This window comes from Podarcis cretensis, assembly GCF_951804945.1.
Source record: "Podarcis cretensis genome assembly, chromosome: 5".
Lineage (NCBI taxonomy): Eukaryota > Metazoa > Chordata > Lepidosauria > Squamata > Lacertidae > Podarcis > Podarcis cretensis.
Genome location: NC_137174.1, coordinates 86,835,720 through 86,861,049, shown reverse-complemented (window position 1 = coordinate 86,861,049; position 25,330 = coordinate 86,835,720). Strand labels below are relative to the sequence as shown.

Genomic DNA, 25,330 nt, shown 5'->3' with positions numbered 1-25,330 from the left:
TTGTTGTTGTTTTAAAAAAACCAATTAACCCCAAACATGCTACTTATTGTGCTCTAAAAGCAATGTAAAGAAATTAACAACACAACCACCAGTGACTCATGGAAAAAGTGGATAGAGAAAAGTTTTTCCCCGTCTCATAATAGCAGAGCTCATGAGCCTCCAGTGAAGCTGAATGTTGAAATAAATAAAAGTATTTCTTCATGTAGCACATAGTTGGAACTTTGGAATGGAGGGAAAGAAACAATACTGAACTATACTAGCCCCTGGGCAGAAATTATTTTTGGTGTGGGTCATGGATATGTGGAATGATGGGGGTAGTTTGGGGCACTTGATCCAAGCCATAGCCTGGATTTGCCCCTGTCATGCTTCAGTCCTCCTCTGGTATGTCCCCTTTTCAGCTGCACCTGTATTAGAGCTCCAACACTGGTAGGGTATGGACTGTAGAGGTAATGACAGGAGGAGGGGGGGAATCTGACGGGGGGGGGGAATCTGAATCTGAAGTCAGAACTCTTCCTACCCTCAGAGAAGATATGATACTTCCTATTACCCTTGGCTCACCCTCCTAGGAGCCAAAGAATTGCAGGTGAAATCATATAAAACCACAAGAGATAGTAAACTAAAATATCTTGAACTCATTGGCATCCCTTCAAATTATGTATAGATACAGTTAACTCAGAACATTTAGGGAAGTAACATTTATTTTAAACTATGAATTGATGGACTTTGACCAGTAATAATAATAATAATAATAAATACCCCGCCCATCTGGCTGAGCTTCCCCAGCCACTCTGGGCTTCCAACAAAATATTAAAATACTGTAATACATCAAACATTAAAAGCTTCCCTAAACAGGGCTGCCTTCAGATGTCTTCTGATAAGAAAAGAATTATTTGTTTATGATATTTATTTCCTTCTTGCATTATGGAACCAAAGGCTCTATTGCTTTTTTTAAAAAAGTTAGTTCTCACTGAGCATTGACATTCTACTCCCAGAAGCAATTTTTCAGAGTGTTTAATTTTATTTTATTTTTAATTTTAGGTACAACGTCAGCTGCAGTAAGAAATTTGGATTATATGGCTCAGACAAAAGCAGTCGTTGGAGCCGGAGCCTTGGGCGACGCGGGCGACGGCCAAGCAGCTCTGATGGAGCTCCCAGGGAACACTTCCTTAGACAGGTCTGTGGAATGCTAACTAAACTCCACGGTGTCCTTTTGTAAGAGTTAATCAAGGAAAATGGTTATACTGTGGTTTATCTGTACTGCATTTTCCAGCTTCCAATTACTTATCCATCTGCAGAAGAAGACTTGGCTTCTCAGGAAGACAATGTACCGGTTGCCATGACCACTCGCTTGCGAAGGCAAAGTGAAAGGGAAAGAGAGCGTGAACTTAGGGAACTGAGAATTAGGAAAACAACAGACAACATGGATTTGTTACCAGCGATACAATCTGATCCCTCCGGATGGACTGTGGAAGATGTTTGGGCCTTCATACATTCTTTGCCTGGTATGGAGATGGAGCACATTTGTTTGTTAAGAATGTCCGATGGCAATATTACTACTTTGAGGGGAGAGGCAGAGGAGGCGTAGAAGGGCTGGTTTGGGTTGCAAAGAAACAGGGTTAATATCACACCTATTTCCTCTTGTGCTTCTAGAGTTTACTTTCAGAATCCTTGGCAGCAGAGGGGGGTTTCATGTATTCATAAGGTGACTTCCAGCAAGTTCTCAGGCTTACCAAAAATAAAATAAAATAAAATAAAATAAAATAAAATAAAATCTCGGTCCAAACAAATTAAATGCAAACATTAAAGTGATTTGTAGGGGGGAAAGTTAAGTTTTTAAAAACTGGAACAATAAAAAAGACATTTGCCTAGTTCCAAAATGATATCAGGGTAGGTCCCAGGTGAGCCCGCTACAGTCAGAGTGCCACCACTAAGTAGGCCTTTTCTCTCGCAGCCACTTAAAACCACTCAGATGGAAACTCTTGTGACAGTTTTAAAAATAGCTGGTTTATTTTCAGTTCTTAAATCTTTTTCTTTTGCTTCCACACACCTTAGTATGTCCACCAGTACTGTTTCATAATCACTATGGCATTGTTCAATATCCCTTGGTACATCATTGAGGCTGTTGTGTAGTGAGAGGTTTGTGCTACAACCTCCCTATTCAACTGAACACCTCCCTATTCAACTGAACCCTGTTTTCCTTTTAAACATCCCAGATATCTTTTGTTGAAATAACACTGCATTGGCTGAATGTGTTTGCTTAGGTAGCAGCTAGGATCCTGAGAGAGACCCAGTTTCACCCACGCTCCACTGCCAAGAAGTCTCCAGTCAACAGGGCTAATTCACACCACCAAGCAGGAGAAAGAGGGGGTCGTCCCCCCCAATCCTTGTGTTGTGGTCGGTGCTTTGGTTCCTATTCTCAAAGATCAAGCTGTAATCTGTGAACACTTCAGACACTACAGTGTTATGTGATTCCCGTTCTGTTGCATCTGCGTCTCATCTGAAGTAGAATATTAGTGTTTCACACCCCAGAAGACATAAATGGTCTGTTTCAGAGCATTTCAGGTCTATTTCTTATCTCATTACGCATGATAGTTATTTTTAGCCATCTCACCCCTTGCTTTTTCCTGTAAGACCAATAGCAGTTGTTAACAGGTCTACCACACCTATCAGCCAATCACCCATTCCCACCACCCTTCTGAGTAATACCGCTCCCCACCCTCTCACTATGTATAAGGGTCTGGTGACTTCTGTTTCAGTGTATCTGAAGAAGTGTGCATGCACACAAAAGCTCATACCAATAACTAACTTAGTTGGTCTATGGAAGGATTTTTTTTATTTTATTTCAGAGCAGGCAGAGATGTGAAGGAACAGGAAGTGTCTGCTGCAATATTTCAGTGGTTTTACAACAGTAGAAAGAGAAGGCCCAGATGGATGAAGGGCTGGAACCCTTGAGAATGTGCACTCTTTTCTACCAACAATAATGCAAACAAGGATGGAATTATAGGCAATATTTAGATAAAAGTGGGAGTCATTAAGCCAAGCTTTGGGTGAGGAAATCTTATTTCAAGATCACGCTGCCTATTTTTAAATTAATATATGTCATTTCCTTGCAGGTTGCCAAGATATTGCCGATGAATTTCGAGCCCAGGAGATTGATGGGCAGGCTCTCCTCTTATTAAAAGAGGACCATCTCATGAGTGCAATGAATATTAAGCTAGGACCTGCACTGAAAATCTGTGCACGAATCAACTCCTTGAAGGAATCCTAGTGGAAAATAAGGCTTTAAATCACAGCTTCCACCATATGACAGACTTGTAATAAAACAGCATCTTAACGTTTGATATGATTATTACTGCTGTGTTTTGCTAAGCATCCTTTTCCACATAAAGACTGTTGGAGGAGCATATCTAATGTAATCTTCCAAACCTTCCAGTAGTTATCCAGCTTATCAGGAAGCATAAGCTGTGTTGGCAAGTTGTTGTAGTAGTCAATGCAGGGCAAGGAGAGTCAGTGGAAAGCTCTATGAGGCTTCTGTAATATGTTGCGAGTGATGCTTATTCCAAAAAGGTGATTATTTAACATTCAAGATTTAAGCTTTTTTTAGAAAATGTAACCTTGATATAATCTTGATTACAGTTTCAAATTGTGTTTCTATACACTTTTTCCTTTGTAGAAAGCTTTTTAAGAATATGGATTAACAGAAGAGTCCACAGAGTCTGTGGAAGCACTGATTATGGTAAAATGCTATGCATTTAATTGTGCTCTTTTGAGTTTCAATTAATCCTGAGCGTATAGTTTGAAGGGAACTTGCAACTGACTTCCTCTTCTCTCATAACCCTACAGCTGCCCCACCACTGTAGCATTCTCTTTTAAGTGCTGAAGCTTTTCTGTGAACATGCAAGATATTTTGTAAATGCAGTATACCTTCCACTGTCAGAACCTTGGTCACTTGAATTCCATGTCAGCATAAGCATCCCTCTCATGTGTACAAACCTATGAATGTTTTTTTGGGGGGTGGGAGAAGGGGTGGGGGGTATTCTTGATAAATGAAGTTGTACAGTTAGGTGTGATGCACATAATGGCAAAACTGCTGAGAGCTGGAACGGCGGTGTGGCACACTTCCCAGACGATAGTAAAAAGCACATACATGATGACGATGATTCTTTGTATGCTGCTATGCACTGAAGAGGGCATTATGTTGTTATTGTTCTGGTTTTTTCCCCTTCTTTTTGCTGGTTTAGACCAAAGGAGTTAATGTACACCTGTTCAATGGAAATGTGTCGCCCATACGCTGGTGTGCAACTCCGAATTATTGAATAATTCTCAAGGGCAAATTGGATCAGCAGATGTTTCTAGACTTCGCTTTCTTTCTATAGTTCTCTCGCCTCTCCATTTGCAGGTGTTCTGGTGGACGCTGCTGGGGACGTTGTTCTTCCCTCTCTATAGGGAATAAGCACTTTTTGAAATCACAATGGTTTTTCTTTGTAACATTTCCTCGCAGCCCAGTGTTATCTGCAGCAGTTATTCATGTTACAGCAAGGACCCTAAACCAGTGGCACCAAAGTATTAAGAGTAAGTGTTCAGAAGTTTGTCCTCTATATCTGAGTAGGAGTTTGAATCATTCTTTGGAAGATCTTCTACCCCACCATTAAGTTAGCATGATGCTTCAGTGAAATGGGGCCCAGTTCACTGAGTACTTCTCCTAAGCCAGACCCATTAACATGAATGAGTGTGTCATAAGACTAAGGGATCTCTGTTCATTTTAATAGAGCTTGTTCAAAAGAAATGTCTTATAGATTGTGATCATCATTTAACTGAATGTGAATCTTCCACAAGGGCTTATGGCTCAGTAAAATGTTGTTTTGTTTTATTGGGCATTAACATTGTATCTGTTGATTTAAGGGTGGTTTAATTAGCAAAAATACTTAAGACTACTGGTTTTAGCCCTATTGGTTTTTTAAATCTCAAATTTAGGAATGCGTTCAGAAAGCTATTATACTTAACCTTCAGCAATTAATCCGTTAATTATTATCAGAAGCTCAAAGTAAGTAAATTCTTTATAGTGTTAAGGAGAGCTACCAAACATTTACAGGTGTGTATGGTAAAGGTTCTAGAATTACAAAGTATTAATCATTCTCCAACTCGTATTTACTGCGCATAGATTCTTTTGCATATGAAACATGCAAACATGTTATAGGAAGCAAAGTAGTTAAAGCTGCCTCCAAATCATATGGTCTGGTTCTTTACGGAAATAGTAGTTGTGAACAGCTAACTGAACTGGTTCTTTGCCTAAACAGTATTGGTAACTGTAAGTTCAGAAAACTGGTAAAGGTGTTTTTTTTGAGAAAGCACAACAGGAGGATTTCAGAATTAAGAGCTTTCTTCCACATTTTGGAGGGTGGACAGACATTAGTTGTTCAGTCCTACTCACATGGGATTTAGGTGGGGAACATTTGAGCCATCTTAGTCTCATTTACTTCACAGAGATTAAGGCTGAAGTATGATGCGTATTTATGTGGGAGTAAGTCCCATTTTAATTCTGTGTGACAGTTCTCAGTAAATGTGTACTGGGCTGTAAATCATACGAATCAAAATATTTCAATTTAACTGAGTGCTACACAAAGCTTATTTTGTTTTGTAAATTGCTATTATTATTATTTTTTATTTTAAGTCTCTTATTTTAAGCATCTGGGAACTGGAACAATGTTACATCTCCTGTAATTATAAATAGAGCACAAATTCATATCCATGGCCAAGTGATTACTACATAAACATTATATAAATTATACCAAATCCTCAGTTACTTTCATTAGCTGCACTATGTATAGGTTCACAGAGAATGCTGACAACAATTATAGAATAATATAGTATATTAAAGTACTGTGGGCCTGAGGATAAAAAGTAAGAACAGAAGCACAGATAATTCTGCCCTGAATAGAAACATTTGTTTGAGCTGTCTCCAACAAACCAGTTTGTCCTGCAAGATGTATTGCTCAAAGAACCAGGCGCTTACCTTATCCTAATATATCAGCCTGTCAGTTTGATTGGTTCCTTTCTCTCCCCTCCCACTTGGGCTGTGGCAATGGTGACAGACCAAACAGAGCGGCAAAGGAGACTGGTACTGTGGCAAGCTGCTGTCATAGCACCACCACCCCTGGCAGAAGCAGCTGATGCAATTGCCAAGCCACCGCCACACTGAACTAATTGCAAAAGCTATACAGAGAAGTTTCTGTATTATGCAAAAGTTTCTGTATTATGGTTATTGCCAAAAGGCAGTGCCTTTTGCTCTCAGCATTGACCTCAGGACAGTAAAGTTAGACTTTGGGACAGAGAAAGAAAGCACATCATCTCCTCCTTGTTCATCCCCTACAACTCAGATTGTCTCTTTATGGCAATAGCATTCCTGCCCCTGCCCTTGCCCCCGCCCACCATAGAAGGCAGTGTTTCACAAGCCATTCCAGTGTTGCACTGGAGTTTCCCCCTTAATTTAACCAAGTTTGTATGCCACTTAATTATAAATGAAACCCCTAAGCAGGTTACAGAATTATACACTAATTAGTTAATAAAGGTAAGGCTTAAAATAATTCTTTTTTTAAAAAAAAATCAAATTATAATTAAGGAGTTAAAAATATACGTTATAAGCTAGAATTACTGATTAAAATACACATCAACTTTGCATGTCTAGGTAGGCTTGCTTAAACAGAAAGGTTTTTAGGCTCTGAAAAGAGGCAGTGTAGGCACCTGCCTAAAGGCAATGGGCAGGAAGTTCCCAGAGTCTGGGAATTGCCACTCTAAAACACTGATTCCTAACAGCATGAAAAGGAGCACGATCAAGTGAGAAACTAAAGTGGTTTTCAGAGCTTAATAGGCTAGTTTGGGCCCTGAGTGAATGAATTCGTTTCAGTTTGCCTTTAAGTGTTTCTTAGCATGAAGTGGATATAATTAATATTTATTCTTTAAGATGGCTAATTTGTTAGGGGGTAGGTTTGTGATCTTGAAGACATTTTAACACTGTATGGAGCAACATGGACATGTATGGACTACATGGTATTGAGCTTCAATCCTGCCCTACAGTTAGGAATAGCACTTGGATTTCAGATTCCTTTAGTAGTGCTTGTAGCATTTAGGGGATGCCCAGAAATAATTGCACAAGGCTTGTTAAAAGTGATCTTCAGTGCTTGTGTGAATACAGCAACAAGTGGAAGCACATTATTTGCTTGCAATTATCAGCACCATTACCAGCGTCAGCATTTCAGGGCTAATTTCACTTTACATTTTGTACTCAAGTACAGCTTCTAAAAGGGAGCGCAGGTGGCGCTGTGGGTTAAAGCCTCAGCGCCTAGGGCTTGCCGATCGAAAGGTCGGCGGTTCGAATCCCTGCGGCGGGGTGCGCTCCCGCTGCTCGGTCCCAGCGCCTGCCAACCTAGCAGTTCGAAAGCACCTCCGGGTGCAAGCAGATAAATAGGGACCGCTTACCAGCGGGAAGGTAAATGGCATTTCCGTGTGCGGCTCTGGCTCTGGCTCTGGCCAGAGCAGCGATGTCACGCTGGCCACGTGACCCGGAAGTGTCTCCGGACAGCGCTGGCCCCTGGCCTCTTGAGTGAGATGGGCGCACAACCCCAGAGTCTGTCAAGACTGGCCCGTACGGGCAGGGGTACCTTTACCTTTACCTTTACCTTTACCTTTACAGCTTCTAAAAGAACAGGATGTGAAATGGGAAGTGGTAATTTGCATTGGTTGGTTGATTGGTTGGATTGATAGGTTGGGGACTATTTACTGAAGCTACAGGCTTAGAATGGAGTATTTTAAATTTTAGTCCTAAGGTAAATACAGTGTTTTCTTCTCCTTTTAATAAAATCCCCTGCCTCTTTGGATCACATCCTTGATTCTAGTCAAGTGATGGCATTTATAGAAGTTAGAAATCTGAGTCGTACTTGGGCTGTGTCCAGTCACTGTTAGTTGCAAGGTTTAGAATCTATTGGGAACTACAGGAAACAGTTTGCTTGAGGGTGTTTGGGGGAAGCATGTACCAAGTCACACAGAAACTTGCACTACTATTCTGGGCAATCTTATCATTTATAGACTGTGCCACCTGAGCTGGCCACATCTCAGGTCTTCCTCATAGATTAGCAAGCATCTGCACAAGGACAAAGCATATTTCCCATGTGGGTTTCAGGCACAGACTGCACAAAATTATATTCCTGACACTCCAGAACACTTTTACATTAGATGGCTATTTTCCATATACCAAGCTGTAATAGAATTAGAAACGTCCAATGGCACCAGATGTAGTAGTAGCAGCCACCCCTCATCACTTGTCAGTTTAATGACTTGTCACAGTGTTCAACCTTTTTGTATTGACGTGGGCTAAAATCCCATGATTGTAAACAGCCTTGGAGACTTGACAGTATACTCCACAAGTGTGCAGTGTAAATATGCATCAGGTATATGCATCAGGAGTCATCTGCAGGAAAAGGGCATATAAAACTGCCTTTTTATATATTTAAAACAAAATTAAGGACATGAGCCAGAGTGAGGGCTCAAGTGCCTTTCAGTGTTTGAGAATCATTTGATGATTCACCTGCATAATCTCCCCATCAGTGATGCACCAAGTGATGCTTGTTATGTTTGAGTAATTCCATGGGATCACCTTCTTGTTGGGCAGTTAAGATAGCCAAGGATCAGTGCCTGCTGACATTATCCTGGGAGTAAGGACATGTGAGGGATTTAAACACAGACTAACAAAGCTTGGCTAAAGCTCTTGTATATGGAGAAGAGAAGTGTCATACTTGACTCAGGCAGTATTTTATGAGAATGGGGAAAGGACATTAGCAATGGAGTGATGGCAAAGCAAGTCCTGGGTGCAGTTTTGATGGAAGTTACTTCACATCCTTCATTTTCTCTAACAGGATGGAACAGTCCTTTAAACTGCAGCTCCCTTGCAGCACTAAGTTAGATATAAACAAGCAGCTTACATCATATTTCATCACCAGTGTTATTATCTCTTCACACAAATCTTATTAAGTAAATATTCACTCCTGAAATGCAAACTTGACATATTCTTCCCATAACATTTGCATGTAATTTTTAAATCAAAAATGCTTACGCTAAAATATGTTCTTTCTGATGTTATCAGTGAAATCTAAGTAAACATGAACAGTTTACATTTCAGTAAATATGATTCTAATGAAGGCATAAAAAACAGATTTGTTTGCAATAATAGGAGAAACTTCCCTGCGTATGTCTGAAACTAGTCAGTTACAGTAAATGAAAGCCTCATATAGCACAAGATTTCAACCTTTGTTGTGTCCTAACAACTAAAAGATAAAAGAACCCCATATAAGTGGTCTACGAGCTGTTCCCTAAGTAGCCGTAGCCTTTCTCGACTTTTTCCTGCTGTTTTAGATCTTGGTTAGCAAACTGACATTACAGTAATCCTTCCCCATTTCAGAACTTATGGGAAATTGTGATTAAAGATCCTATGATCAAAGTACTAAAGTTGGCATGCAGTGGGAGGAAGGGGGAGAATGTTGGCCCAATGTTTGTTCCAGCTAAATATGGTTTTCTGATGCCAGGATCAATATGTTCAAACTGGCACCTTAATTAAGCAAGATCATATGGAATCAGTGCCATTGGGGAAAATCTGAATACATATATTAACTCTTTATTATATATATAATTTCATTTGTATTAGGAAATATTTCTTCCACATACTTCTGGATTTTTATTTTCTGGATTTTTTGTTAATATTCATGGTCTTTTAAAACATCTGATGCTAGAGTACCTCTGTTATACTGCCTTTCATAAATCTGTTGGGTTTATAAATATGTTAATAATTCCTCTCTATGGGTGTCTAGTTATATAGATTGACAAAAGTACTGTGCCCTCCAAAAAAACCCTATAGGATAAAATTGGCCCTATGGCCTTAAACATTTCTGACTCTGAAAAATGACCATTTTGTGTTCTTTACCCTTTTCATAATGGATGAAATAATATTTCTGTTACGTGAACCAGTAAATGGATGAAACATAATCTTAACTTTACTGCCTCTTCTATTGCACTAATATCTGAAAATGCTGTTTAAGCAGATAAAGTACTTAACTACAATTTATAAGCTTGTAAACTAAATTCTTTATGTTCTGAACCCCGTTTTTGTATTTATCCAGGGTAATTTCTCCCTCTCTTCTCTTTTGTTACATCTATGAAAGCCAACACAGAGACAAGGGTTATGTGAGGAACTAGCAAATTTGTGTGAGGTTGAGAGACAATGGGATTTTGAGTATATTTGCATATAAATTTGTGTAAAATTAATCATACTTCCTTGTGTGCCTCCTCGAGAGGCCCAGTGGCTCCCCATCTGTGGAATGTTCTCTCCAGGGAAGTTCGCCTGGCGCCTTCATTATACATCTTTAGGCGCAAGGTAAAAATGTTCCTTTTTAACCAGGCCTTTGGTTGATTTGATTGACATCCTATGCCCTTTTAAAATGTGGGGTTTTGGGGGGGTTATTGGGTTGTTGCTTTTATTTTGATTATGTATTTTGTGGTTTTATATTTTGATTTTATTCTGTGAACCGCCCTGAGACCTCTGGGTACAGGGCGGTATATAAATTCGATAAATAATAATATATGTACGTCTGTGTTTGTATCATGGAATGGTACTTCGATTTTCCTAAACAAGTGGTTCAAGCATATGTAGCAACAATTTGGCACTTTCATTGTTTCCAGTGAAAGTTTTGAAAAATTATCCCTCCCCTAATTAAGCTGTATCATTTTTACATTTAAAGAATAAGCCACACAGTGATTTCGGGGAAAATTGATCTATATGTATCCTTTTTATATAAAAAGCACTTTCATATTTACATAGCATGTGGATGAATTTTAGATTCTCATATTTGTTATGGTCTGTAGGAGTGATGTAAAATTTACTTGTTATTAAATCTGTCCATGAATAATCAGATTATACAAAGGATGAATCAAAGCACCTTATACTATTGCTGCTTCAATTTGCTTGTAATTGCACCTTTTGTTATTGGCACACACTTTTTTTTTTAATTGAGCATTCTTATGTGGTAATATTTGCTTCCTGTGGGGTTAAATATTTGACCTACAGCATCACCAACTTGGTTTATAGTTGAACTTTACATTGAAAGTGTGAATACAGTGCTGCAGAAATAAAAGCTACTTCCATTTGTCTAGTTTGATGTCTTTTTTCACGTTGAGGAAAGAGTGACAGCCACTGATTACTTTATTTCAAGTATGTTGCTCTAACACTGTGAAATAAAATTATTTATATTTATTTATATACCCCCTATACAATATAAAAACACAAAATATATAATCAAAATAAAAGCAAGAACAACCCAATAACCTCTGCAAATAATCAGAGAGGGAAAATAGAATTTAAAACACACATACACAATATTTGTAATAAAACATATAAAAATACGCTCCCATCAGGTATCAAGGATTAAAAGATCAATTTAACTGTCTTTCAAATCAAAACATTTTAGCCATTGGTGTTTTTCACAATTGCAACCATTCATAGAAGCTCTTTGATCCAGTGGAGGCTTCCATGGAGGGGGGCTAGGAGGCAATTTTCTATTATTCCCCCTTCTGCAGCCCTTGCCCCCATCCCCAAATCTGTTCCAAGGGTTGAGGAAACCTTTGGGACAGCATTTGGTGGGAGCAGGTAAGGTGGTATTGAGGGCTGCAAGAGAAAGGTGGAAATTGCAACAACTGCCTCCTTCCATCCATAGTAGCCTCCAGTGGATATGAGAGCCTTGAATGAGATGAGGGCAGAATTTGGTTATTATTACAAACAACACGGTTGGGCACCTTTGACAGTAATTTGTCATTATTTTGAAGTAAGCACCCATACTGGAAATCCAACTTGGTAAACAGCACACAATTACATTATAGCACCACTCACATACACATATTGGTGATCCCTCCCCCCAAAAAACCTACAAAAGTTTACAAATGTCGCAGAATAATACAAACTTCCCCCAAGCTATTATGGTAACTCAATATTCACCTCTCGCAGCTGCTTGCTAACAGATTAAACTTTGGGTGGTGGGCTTTTGAGTTTTCTCTTCATCTTGGCAGCTGAATGGGGCAAAGCAGAATTTCCAGCTGACAAATGGATCCACATCCCAAGTCTCTTCTGTCATTTCAATCTGGTGGCGCCTGACCCAAAATGTGATTCCAATAATAAAGCTGTTGGCAAAATAAAGCCAGGGGACGTTCATCTCTATGCAAGCAGGAATCTCTGCACCAAGGAACAGGATTAGCATTTGAAGGAGCACAAATGGTGCCCAAGTGCCAATAAAGCAGATAAGAAGTCTTGCCAAAAAATGCTTCGCAGAGTCTCTGAGGCTGCACTCAGGCATGTAAGGGAAGAACAAAACAACCTCTCTCTCGATGGAAATTAGTTTAATTGACTTTACCATGTTCACAACTTCTGACCAACAGAATACAAGAACCAGGCATATGATAAACAGCATGCCTACCGTCAGCCAGTAGCTCTGGCTGCTGGTGTAGAAAGGGCACTGGTAGGCAGAATTGGAATGGCTTACCTCAAGTCCTATAGAGCTGCCTGGAAGATTCAGAACATAAAACAGAACTGAAATCCACGTGAAGGCAACAGCAACTGTGTATAGTGATCGCCAACACATGTTAGGACGCTTGGAAGTTTGGGTTATTGTAAGGTAGTAATCCAAACCAGCTACAAAAGAAACTGGGTAAAATAAGATTCCATAGGCAAGGGCTGCTATCTGAGCCAGAAGACAGATATGATACACAGTAAATCGGACGCCTAAAAGCATGAAATCCTGAAAACAGGCGATGAAGGACATAGTCGCTAGGAGCACAAAGTCAACAAAGGCTAGTGATTTGCAGAAATAGCTCATATAACTCTCACGGAGATTTGGTTTTCGGACTTGTAACAAAAATAGATTGAGCATGACCTTCCCAAGCATGATGAGCAGAAGAGCTCCACGAGCTTCAGAATGATGGGAGGCTTGGCCATGTTGAAAATATGAAAAGGAACAGTTCTCACAGAAAATGGCAGCCATTATTTTGGATGGAGTTGAGTATTATTGAACTTTATTTCCAACGCATACCTAAAAGATAAAAACAAAGGTTTGTTAGTTATTTCAAGATTCTTAGATACATAATTAAAATAGCAGTACAAGCTATACATTAAAAGCTTGTTGAAATAAAATATGTTTTCAAAGATTTCCTAACAATAAAGAGGGATGCTGATCAATACCTCCAGGGAAGGGATCCCGCTACTGTGATGACTCCACCAAATTAGGTATACCTATCCATATTAAAAGATATTGCACAATCAACCCACTGCCAGAGGAATCCATATAAAAAATTTTCATTTTCTTATCCAGCAGGCTTTAAATCATGCCATATTCATATGTTGCCATTCTTCCATTTTCTCTGCCTTCCTAGAATCATACGAGTTGGAAGAGACCACAAGGGCCATCGAGTCCAACCCCCTGCCAAGCAGGAAACACCATCAGAGCACTCCTGACATATGGTTGTCAAGCCTCTGCTTAAAGACCTCCAAAGAAGGAGACTCCACCACACTCCTTGGCAGCAAATCCCACTGTCGAACAGCTCTTACTGTCAGGAAGTTCTTCCTAATGTTTCACTTGTCGGGAGAATGAACACAGAAAACCAAGATGTCTTGTGTTTTGCTTTCATCACATTTAGGAAAGTATAGTGGTGAAACTTTTGCATGTATGCAGTCTCATATTAAATCCCTGGCATCTCCTTTTTAAAATCAAGTAGCACCACTAGAAACACCTCTGCCTCAGACCTTTAAGAGACATTGCCAATCAAAACAAACAATGCTAGGCTGAAACAGACCAAAAAATCAGCCCCATTTCCCAGTGCAGTGGTACCTCGGGTTACATACACTTCAGGTTACAGACTCCGCTAACCCAGAAATAGTGCTTCAGGTAAAGAACTTTGCTTCAGGATAAGAACAGAAATTGGGCTCCGGCGGCACGGCGGCAGCAGGAGATCCCATTAGCTAAAGTGGTGCTTCAGGTTAAGAACAGTTTCAGGTTAAGAATGGACCTCCGGAACGAATTAAGTACTTAACCCAAGGTACCACTGTACTGAAAACACCATTGCCCTGTTTCTTGACGTGCACTGTCAGAAATGATGGTTTTGTTTCTCAACAAAGAAACCATAGCCCCAAGTGGGAAACAGCTCTGTACATGCAATCTTGACTGTAAGGCTCAGAGCTAGACACCAAACTTATTAACAAAGTTACTATTAAAGGCAGTCGGTTCACAAAAGCCTGATGGAACAAAACAGTATTCACCTGCCAGCAGAAGGACAAGGAGGGAGCCAGTCTAGCTTATCTGGGGAGGGAATTTCAAAGACTGGGAGCAGCTACCGAGAAGTCCCTCTCCCATGATCCCACAAAGCATGCCTGTGAGGGTGGTGGGAACAAGAGAAGGCCTCCCCTGAAGATCTCAAAACCCAGGCAGGTTTGTATGAGTCATCAGGAAACCATCCAGATCCATCAGCCTCCTGGAGTGCAACACTTATTCAGTCCCCCACCCCTGCAGAGGCTCTGAGTTCCAGCAAGTCTAAACTTTACCAGGTAGTAATCTGACCATGACAACTGAACAATAGAAAGTTCCTTCACTCTAAGATCACCATAATCCAATGCAGTGCAGAAAACCAAGACCAGAGTCCATTCACTGACCTAGTATTGACCAGCATCATGAGATCACAAGGCAATAGAACCATGGAAGGGTTTGGAAGCAAGAGAAGGACATGTATATTTTGTTTATATCATCTAGCCTATGAATTTATGTATACCTCTCAGCTTTATACTGAATCAGACCCTTGGTCAACCAAAATACATTGTGATGCACATCCTGCAGGCCAGCAGAACATCATGATGTAGCCACTGTTCAACCAAGTCACTGATCTGGGTGGGTGCAGCCTTATCAGTCAGAACCTGCAGTCAGCAGGAATGAGGTCAGTGGCATTAACTCTTGAATAATGCAGCCTTTATCCAAAGAAAGACCTGGACCCCACCACCTCTGGCTCAAACAGTTGTTTTCAGCCACTCTTGTGTCAGCATTTCTATTATAAACCTTCCCCGCCCCCCATCCTGCTCCTCGCTCCTATCTTTTAAAATGTTATGACTCAGCCTAAAAGGCCTGGGCAGCATTAAAACTCTGTTCACGAGGTCAAAGCACAAGAGCCATTTTATTTGCATAGATTATTCCTATTAGAGGAATGCCATTGTGTTGGAAGGCTTAAAATGGAAGCATCAGGTGTTGTACTCTTGAAGGCAGCAAAGCTGAGTATTTTCAAGTCCCGTTCCGCTGCAGAATTCTGTTTCCCTCAATATTGCAGTCTTACACTTTTTAAAAAGCAAGTGTACAATTCTCTTGGTTTGATGAGTTTCACAGCATGAAAAGTTCTTTAATATGCATAAAAATAGAGGACTGTGAACAGCTGGGGAGTGGGGAGCAAACAAAGCAGAACTACTAGGCAGTCTGACCTAGAGGGAAAGTACCTTCTCAGAGTCAAACGATCAACCAAAGCTTCCTTCCTCATACTCACACCACCTTGTGTCTCTTATCATTCAAGGCAGCTTACAAATTTACCATTATTAAACAGAAGCATTACTGTCCAAAGCAGGGCCATACAATAACCCTTTCAACAAAGTAGTTCAGTATGACTATTCCCATACTCTAGATAGGGTGAATAATGATGAAATACTGACTTTAAAATTTCCCCCATTTATTTTATTTAACAAAACTTAAACTCCAGACAAGACTGAGGCACTGTTAGTGGTTCTCTGAACCAGAGGGGTTGGATACGGCCGGCTCTGGGTGGGGTAACATTCCCTCCAAAGGAGTAGGTACATAGCTTGCGGGTACTTCTAAACCTGTTACGGTTGCTTAAGGTCCAGGTGGCCTCAGTGGCACAGAATGCCTTCCACCAGCTTTTTAGTGATGATGCAGCTGTGCCCCTATCTGGACTGGGATAGTCTTAGCATCTGTTGTCTATGCTCTGGGAACCTCTAGGTTGGATTACTGCAATGCATTCTATGTTGGGCTGCCTTTGCAGATATTGCAGCAATTGCAGATGGCACAGAATTTGGCAGCTAGATTGTTGACAGGGACAGAACAGTCTGGACATATAATACCAATTCTGGAACAACTGCATTAGCTACCAGTTAGTTTCCTGGCTCAATTTAAAGTGCTGATTTAACTTATAAAGCCTTCTGTTTTTATTTATTGTGTTTATTGTAATTGCGTTTAGTATTTTTGATGATCTAGTATTTATTATTCTCTTTGCCCTACTGCTGAACTCAGTCAGGGTCTCCCTGTCCTAAGGAGAAATAAGAAAGTGATCCATGACAGACAAAGACCCTGACAGACACATAGCATGATCCAAAGACTATCGTGTGTAAGAGCCATTATGGAATAGCATCATCATTCATGGCTGTCACCATAAATTTCCATAGTGAAAAAGCAAATGATTGTGGCTTGTCTTTTCTTCACCAATATGATCAGCTGCTGCAAAAGCAACAAATGAGGCTCCAGCTATGTTGTCTCCTTGGCATGCATGTATCACTTCTTTGGATCCTGACCAAATGCTTATTTTGTTTTGCCTTGTTTTGTTTTGTTTTGTTTTGTTTTGTTTGATTTGCAAGCAGATTGTAGGGGAGTAGGAAGAGGCTGGAGACATTCAATCTGTTGCTTTCATGGCTTAAGGAGATTGGTTATGACCAAGTTTGCAGCTGTCAATTTTCCTTCAGTTTACTTTAACTTCTGATTCATCTCTTGAATGTTTAAAGAAATCAAAGGTTATCTCATTGTACTGTATACTGACTGTATGAATAGGCTCTGAATTAACTTGTTGGATAGGGAAAGACAGTTGACCTGACCAGGCAAGATTTTGGACGTTTTACTAGATATCCTCCTTTTTAGAGAAAATGGTCTATTTACTAGATAAGAATGAACGCTTACATTACACACAGCACATGATGGTTCCTGTGCTTTTGTTTATATTAACATCTCAATGCTGGGTAAATGTCATAAGAAGTACGGTAGCTGATTGAGACCATTTTGATCTTCACCCTGGTCAGGCCTCCAGCATTTTATATAAGGAACTCCAAGGACCAAGTGTGTTTAAAAACAAGGTTCTCCAAGGTAGCTTTCTATGCAATGCTACTGCTTCCATACATAGGGCGAGCTACACAGACACAACTTTTCAGTCTCAGTGCAATGGATGTGATAATGGTGTTATGAAGAAAGGTTTGGATTTGTTAGGCAATGGGGAATATTCTAGGACAAACTAGGCCTGCATAAAAGGGATGGCTCCATTTGCACTAGGATGGAAACACCATTGGCACTTAAACCTGCTCTGCAACCTTTCTTATTTTATCTGCTCTGGAGGGAAGTCATCAGGAACTGAGGAGGGTCCAGTTCAGAACCCATCTCCGGGGGACCTCCATGATGAAGATGATAAAATTAATGTTAATTTAAATCAGGAGACATAGAACCCACCACTGTGAGTGCAGGGGCACAATTTAGAGAGGCCAAAGCACCATCAAAATAGATTGGGTGAACTAGAGCCCTTGGTCTTAGAGGACGACACTGATACAGAGGGCTTGGTGGACACCTGGTAGAATGGAGAGAACCAGTGAGATATGGCTATTTCTAGATATAATAGGAGGGAAATGGTGAAAGATTTAAACGATCAGAAGAGAAACCAGAGTATTTACTACTCTCAATATATGCAAAATAATATATTTTTCCTTCACATAAAAGGAAAAGAATGGGATTTAGCAAATATTGGATTAATAATCCTTGAAGCAGAATGGATATGGACATTAAAAATATTCCAAAAATGTGGCTAGACTTTTCTATGCACAAGATGGAATGATTCACCATTACCTACCATGGAGGAATGATTGTTAACATTATTGGACTTAACTGAGATGGCGAAGTTGACATTTTTAATCAGAGAAAAATCATTGTTAATATTTACTGGATAGGAAACTCCTTATAGACTTTTTGTGTGAAAAAGGAAATCAACTTATGATATCTGAGTTTGAGGATTGAAGAAAACATTGGTTTATAGAAAGTAGAATTGTTGGGTGTTGTCTTGAAGTGGATGTCTAGATAGATAGATAGATATTCCACACAGGATTAGTAAAACTTTTGGCCGAAACAGAAACAGAATTAAGGTGTATTTAATACTTTTTTTTTGGAGTTGTACAAAAATAATGCCTTTCTGGGCAGAAGGACTGAATCTTACACAAACAAGTGATCTCACAGAAATGATCACACTATTTCCACAAATGGGCATGTTATGCAATTGGAAAGTCAATCACATAGTAGGATATTCTGGAGTATAAGAAGTGAAGCCTGTAGATAGGATTGGGGACAATGGGCAAATTGCACTTACATTAGCAATGCAAGGAATTTGCTATGCAACCTGTTGGAATCCTTTGGGAAATGAATATGTAATCTCAGCCAAAAAACAATCCATCAGGCTTTAACTATTCAGTGGCTGCTGATACTGAATAATTCAACATAGCATCTAATAGGACATTCTAAAAGGAATGACACCAAATAACCATTGGATGTACTGATTCCTTTCTAAGCCAAATTACTGTCAAGCCCAGGGTATGTGTGCAATATATATGATTATTATTACTATGTCTCATTTTTAAAGGTACATATTTAGACTGGTTTTTTAAAGGACCACTTACCTAACTAAAACATCAAGCAAAGATACTGAAGAGGAAATACAAGACATAAACCTTTTACAGAAAGACACCACTGATATCTTTCCCACCCCACAAATGTATTAAGCTATGATTAAAAAGCAGTAAATAAATGTGAACATATTATTCTCATAGGGTTGTTTCCAGCATTAATCATACTTACAGGCCCACTAAAATTAATGGACATGGTTAATTTAGATCCATTAATTTGAATGGTCCTACTCTGAGTAGAATTTAGTTGCATACAATGCATAATATGTGCTGAAAGACTACTTATGCCATAGAACACCACAAATAAACAATACTACATACATACATTTCATATTCCAGAAAACAGTTCTGCAATGTCCCATTGAGTTCAACGAGGTACAGGTAAATGGGTACGGGATTATAGTCTTAGTCCCATACTCAAATCCAACAGCTGGTATAATCACTTCAAAAGCAGGCACTGAAAGAGTTAGAAACATTCAGTCTTTAACTACACATGGATACAGAAGACTATGGAACAGAATATTATGCAATTCTGAGTATGTGTCCTTGGGGCGCCTACACAAGATATGGCATTTTTAGTTCAAGTTAAGTAATCCAGACTACCCACTATACCCATGAACATAGTCAGATATGGTTCATACTTTTACCCAGGGCCATCCTACACTAGCCTTGTGAAAAAGTGGTGTGAGTCCCTCCATTCACCAAACAGATAAATTAAGAAAATAAGAAAAGCTCTGCTGGATCAGGCCAAATGCCTATAAAGTCCACTGCAACCAACCAGATACCTATGAGAAGCTCACAAACAGGAGTGTGACAGCACTCTCCCACATGTTGCCTTCAGTACTGAGGGTGATAAACGGCCATCCTGACCGACAGACACTGAAGTGTGAGCCAAAAGTGTGAAACTGGGTCCTCTGCAAAAAAGCCCACTTCATGTGTGCCCACTTCACATGATTTTCCTCCAGTTTTATTTTTGTATTCTTTTCATAAAATTTATATACCACTTGATTGTAAAAAGAACCTTGAAGTGGTTTATAATAAAATAAAATAAAACAATAGAATTACCACTAAAAATGTTACAGCTAAAACCACAATAGTATAAGCTAAAACAAATTTAAACTCATACAAATTTTCCAGTTGGTTGTCTGGTGAATCAGAGCTATGGTGGTGAATCAGAGCTATTCACTATGCGAATCAGAGCTCGACCAAAACCGGTGGTCACAAAGAAACCTATCTGTAGAGGACCTCATGCAGCTTCTCCACTTGGGTACTGCAGCACCCAACTAAACCTTTCAAAAGTGGGATGGAGTCTCACCCTTAGCCCACTGCTTAATTAGCTTGCTCATTATAGGGCAAAAAGCTGTTTTGAGTTTGCAATGTTAAACTGGAGAAATAGATTCCAATCTCAATAGAGGCCAACATTCACATTAATATGATTAGTAATAGCATGAAGAACCCAATCATTAAGAGTCCTTGATGGGGCAATCAGACATTACTGTCAGTGGCGTAGCGTGGGTTGTCAGCACCCGGGGCAAGGCAAGTAATTTGTGCCCCCTAACCCATGGATTTGCGCCTCCTAACCCGTGGATTTGCGCCCCTAACCCTAACCCCCAGATGTTGCGCCCGGTGCGGCCGGCCCCCCCTGCACCCCCCACGCTACGCCACTGATTACTGTTAACCTAGAGCACAATAGTGCCTACTGAAGACATTTTTGTTTAAGAAGGCTTTCCCTGAGGTGTGACTCAGTCATTTATGGAATATTAATTGTACATATGTGGAAACAGTTGTTTTTAGAGTTTGCAGGGATGGTTTTATTGTTTTTAAAACTTGTATTTTAACTCATTTTCTCTTGTTGTACATGGCTTGTAAAATAAATAAATTTCTCACTGCCACACAAACTAAACTCCCTTGACTAGAAAAGGGTTGTTGATGGCAACATCAAATTTTCGGAAGCTCATAAGACTGGCCAGCAGTATTTTCTTCAAGTCATGCACTTTACACCGTTTTCTTGTTCCAAATTATGTGATTATTCTGATTCCTCCAAGGAAAGCATGACATGAGTGTACAGGACATGCAAAACGCCACTCGTGGGAGTGTCAGACACCAAGCAAGTTGCAAACTATTTTTTAGAAACAACCTACTTACTAACAGTTACCTAGAAAAGGTCTTAAATAGAAAGTACTTATGTAAATTGTGGGTTTTCATGACGTTTGAAGCAACCATCATAACATGAAGTGTAAGGAAGTGATCTTGCCTCAGTTGTGTAAAGGAGAAAGGGGAATACATGCCTATGAATGAAGTGAAGGAGGAGTCAGGGGAGTGGGAGGGAGAAGTGGAGGTTATTTTCATATCAGTGGGGGGGAGTTAAAGAGCTAAGTGTGCAATTGGGAGCCACAAAATAAGACAACACCGGGTCTCACATCAAGGCAGATGGGGTGATAATAGGGCCTCATGTAGACCAAATATCTTGTTCTCTCTGAGGTGATAAAATTTGTGTACGGGGAATACTATTTCAGACTGCAAGGCGGGGGCTAACAATTTCCATCCATACAAAATCATATTGTGTACACACACAAATGACCAGGGAGAAAGGTTCAAGTCTAGTTTGCTCTCCCCACACCAAGAAAAGCAGCTGAAGTGGAGGTGGGTGATTTTACAAAAGAAAAGCAGCTGGAAGGGTAAAGCAGTCTCTAAGCAGGTGGGGTTAGTGTAGTTTGGCACAAAAGGTGGAGTTGGGGGGCGAATTGTGCAGTTGGACAGCTGATAAAATGCAGTTTTGAAAAAGGAGGATCAGGCACTTTAGGTTTTTGTGTTTATTAAGCATTTAAATAACAGGCCATGTCAAGGACAGAATGTATACAAATTATATACGGATAGAATGCACTCAGTTTTCTTACTTATTACAAACGACTCAAACCACATTATAACACCTTTGTTGGGGCCTCTTCTTCACCTTCCGGCAGGTGACGCTTCAACTCATCCAGGTAAATACCCTTAAAGGACTCCGATTTTTTTTGTGCTGGTTAGTTACTGAACTAAGGCAGATTTATAAATGCACCTTTGCTATACAGGGGTCAGAGGGACGTGGGTGGCGCTGTGGGTTAAACCACAGAGCCTAGGACTTGCTGATCAGAAGGTCGGCGGTTCAAATCCCTGCGACGGGGTGAGCTCCCGTTACTCGGTCCCTGCTCCTGCCAACCTAGCAGTTCAAAAGCACGTCAAAGTGCAAGTAGATAAATAGGTACTGCTCCGGCGGGAAGCTAAACGGCGTTTCCGTGCTCTGCTCTGGTTCGCCAGAAACGGTTTAGTCATGCTGGCCACATGACCCGGAAGCTGTACGCCAGCTCCCTCAGCCAGTAAAGCGAGATGAGCGCCGCAACCCCAGAGTCGGCCACAACTGGACCAAATGGTCAGGGGTCCCTTTAAAAAATAAAAATCAAACCTAAACAAAGTTACAACTACCCATCGAATTTCATTTGACCCTAATCACACCTTTGTGATCACATTTCCTGACTGTTATTTTGTCAGATCATCTCCTTTTGTTTTCACCTTCATTGCCACAACTTAACTGGTAAGCAACCTTTTCCTTCCAGAGGTGATTGCCTGGCAAGCAGAAATCTAACCGATTTAACTCTCATGATCCACACAGAAGCTTAATCTATTGCCATTTTTGCCTGCTGAGCAGTTGGTTAAAGAGCATAAAGCAAGAACTCACCTGTCTTAAGCGGTCTTCAGTTTCTAGGCAAGAGAGCACATCAGGAGGAGGGCTGGACCAAAAAAAGGACATTTCCCCCCTCACCCCCGCCTTCCATAAATCCTTAAGTTTCTAAATTTAGAGGCTCATGCCTGTCTATATCAGAATTCACACGCGAACCTAGGCTCCCTGGAAAGAGAGAGACGCACTCTACACACGCTCAGAAGCACTCTCCTCTTCACGAATCCCTCGCGCCCAAAGGAGGTTCCCGACTCAGAGGAAACCCTGTCAACGGGCGGCAAACACGCAAGCCGATCTTCCGCTGTCATCTCTTAAAGCGAGCCTTTGGATTAAGGGCGGGGCTTCAGAGTTCAGCTCGCGTGGAGCGGGAAGGAAGGCAGGCGAGCTCCTTCGGCGGCCACTTTTAACTTGCAGGCAGCCACCCACCCAAGCCCCACGCCATGACCCAGCAAGACGCTGGGCTCGGCGGGAGGGCGAGCGAGCGAGCGAACAGGCGGTCGGACTGCCTGCCTGCCTGCCTGGTATAAAGGTGCCCGCCGCTTGTCTGGCGGCCACTCCCAAAGGCGGCCCTGGGTGGGGCTTCGCGGGCCTCGCTCCGCAAGCAGAACCGGTCTGACGGTGGAGGCTCGGAGGCAGGGAGGGAAGCGCCCTCAGAGCCCTCTGGTCGTTCATTTCCCCCGCCTGTTTCATGTGGCGTTTAATCTGACTCGTCCATCGAAGCCGCCGTCTGATTTTGAGCGCCCCTAAGGGGGCTAACGTCTTGGTCAGTTTATATCGCATTAGCCGTCTCGCATGGATATTATTATTATTATTTATTTTTAAAGGAGGGAAAGACTTTCCCCACACGTTCCCTCAGCACTTGGTCGTCTCTGCCGTGGTCTTGAGCCGCTTCTGGTGGCCTTCGCCGCCACAGACGGCTGGGGAGGAAATATAACGAATACATTCCCCCTCCGACAACCTGCTCTCTGCCCACATTTCATAGGTTTTACCTCACCCCTGAGGGAACGCCGTTCGCAACAAAGCCTCTCTGGCATAAATGTCACCTGCCCAAGGCATTTTGGCACCTGAGGCGAACCACAAAATGGCGCCCTTCTGAGCACCAGGGAAGAAGGCGTGAGGGACCTTTACCTTTTTTACATCAGGAACAAGGGTGGGTAGGTGGGAAATAAATATCTACATCATGGGGCTCTGCTGCTGCTGCTGCTGCCCCTGTGGATCCTGCCGCCAGAGGCGGTTGCCTCACCTTGCCTAATGGATGGGCCAGCCCTGCATAAGCAATGGGTACGTTTGGGCAGCCCTGATCTCCCACCTCACCCTCTCCTTAACAATAAAATTGCTCGCTGGATCCCATCAGCAGCACACCCATCATTTTTATCTGAGAGAAAAGCAGAAGGATGTGGGTGTGCAGAGTGAGATAAGGAGATATAATATCAGTTGGGAGAATGAGCAGCTTGCCCCAGTTATGCCTTGATGTTTATAGTTGAAATATTCCAATCTGTCTGAGCTTTTTGTGAGAAATGTATATGTTGTCTTTTCAGTTTGCTCCTGCAGAAAAGGAAAATGTTTTTATTAATCGTGTAAATCATAGGGCTTTAAGAAAATTGCAGCAGGAGTGTGTGTAAGGCTATAGGAATATTGCAGCCAGGATGTGGCGTAGCTATTGCTAGCATATTTCAAACTAGCTGTGGTCACATGTTCTATAGGGTGTTGTTTCTTTCGAAATCTTGAGGCTGGGAACTTTTCGAGAAAGATAAGTTCTGAAGAAATAGAGTATCTTTAGCAACTGTGGCCAGGGGCTTTTTGCAAAACAGGCAGCTGAAACAGGTCACGGTGTCACACACTTCAGTGAAATAAAGAAACCTAGCCTTATTGCTAAAACAGTATGACGGGGACAGAGGCTTGACCAAATCAGGGGCTTTGGGGAATGGGAAAAATTAACCAAATAAGGGGCTTTGGGGGATGAAAGAGGGGTTGGGGGTTGGATTTTACATTGCAATAGACGGACGCGATAGGTGTTGCATTTTGAATGCCCCTTCCTAGTGGGCGGCAAAGGAGGGACTTGCGCTCAGGAAAAGGGTTTAAATATTCATGTTTTTGATAAGAAAGTGTGTGCCTGCCTTTTCAGGTCACCCACTTGCAAGTGTTTATTTTCAATAAAATATTGCTGCTTCATCAACTTTGCCCAGACTTTATTATTTCAAAGGGGTCCAGGACCTAAGTCCAGGCCTGGGGACCAGTGTTTCTATCGCACATTTTTGCACCTCATTTAGCCATGTCCCTTTGCTATGCCTAACTTTTATCTCCCAAGCTGAAGCTCTTTCCCCAAAAGACCTCATGTGGCTCTTTGAATAACTTGGCCAGATCTTCTAAACAAAGTCCCCTCATAGTGTTACACATTTCCATTTTCAAATGTGGAGCTGGCAGAACCAAACTGGCAGAACTCTCATCTGTTGTCCTCCAACAAATTAAAGTAGTACCTCGGGTTACATACGCTTCAGGTTACAGACTCCGCTAACCCAGAAATAGTGCTTCAGGTTAAGAACTTTGCTTCAGGATAAGAAGAGAAATTGGGCTCCGGCAGCGCAGCGGTAGCAGGAGGCCCCATTAGCTAAAGTGATGCTTCAGGTTAAGAACAGTTTCAGGTTAAGAACTGACCTCCAGAATGAATTAATTACTTAACCTGAGGTACCACTGTACCGGTATTTAACAAGTTGCTACTGGATTTTATGCAGTTTTAGAATTTCAATCCAAGAGCAAAGGAGTCCCTCCGGGAAGGGAAAACTGGAATAAATGTCTGACAAGAATAATCATCTTTGGGCAGCTAACCTGTGAAGTTT

General features: G+C 41.2%; 2 protein-coding genes and 1 long non-coding RNA gene across 23 annotated transcripts in view; 2 read left to right on the top strand and 1 right to left on the bottom strand.

The window, feature by feature from the left end:
* PHC3 (polyhomeotic homolog 3) overlaps positions 1-3,339 on the top strand; it is a 50,057-nt gene extending 46,718 nt beyond the window's left edge. For 8 of the 9 annotated variants that reach the window (XM_079977736.1, XM_079977737.1, XM_079977738.1 and 5 more), the window contains 3 exons: positions 1,039-1,174; positions 1,271-1,502; positions 3,114-3,339. In XM_079977736.1, the coding sequence (XP_079833862.1) occupies positions 1,039-1,174; positions 1,271-1,502; positions 3,114-3,268 (523 nt within the window). In that variant the 3' untranslated portion in view covers positions 3,269-3,339. Of the gene's footprint in view, positions 1-1,038; positions 1,175-1,270; positions 1,503-3,113 lie in introns of those variants that run through there. The other variant, XM_079977740.1, reaches the window with a different exon arrangement.
* Positions 1-25,330, bottom strand: part of GPR160 (G protein-coupled receptor 160) — a 333,442-nt gene that overhangs the window by 290,025 nt on the left and 18,087 nt on the right. For 2 of the 5 annotated variants that reach the window (XM_079978229.1, XM_079978231.1), the window contains exon 2: positions 11,279-13,121. In XM_079978229.1, coding sequence (XP_079834355.1) covers positions 12,051-13,073 — 1,023 coding nt within the window. In that variant the 5' untranslated portion in view covers positions 13,074-13,121 and the 3' untranslated portion in view covers positions 11,279-12,050. Of the gene's footprint in view, positions 1-11,278; positions 13,122-19,103; positions 19,128-22,493; positions 23,002-25,330 lie in introns of those variants that run through there. The other 3 variants (XR_013839401.1, XM_079978228.1, XM_079978230.1) reach the window with 3 other exon arrangements.
* The window catches only part of LOC307217195, a 114,446-nt gene continuing 112,230 nt past the window's right edge, over positions 23,115-25,330 (top strand). For all 9 annotated transcript variants that reach the window (XR_013839406.1, XR_013839407.1, XR_013839408.1 and 6 more), the window contains exon 1: positions 23,115-23,256. This is a non-coding gene — a long non-coding RNA (uncharacterized lncRNA). The remainder of the gene's footprint in view (positions 23,257-25,330) is intronic.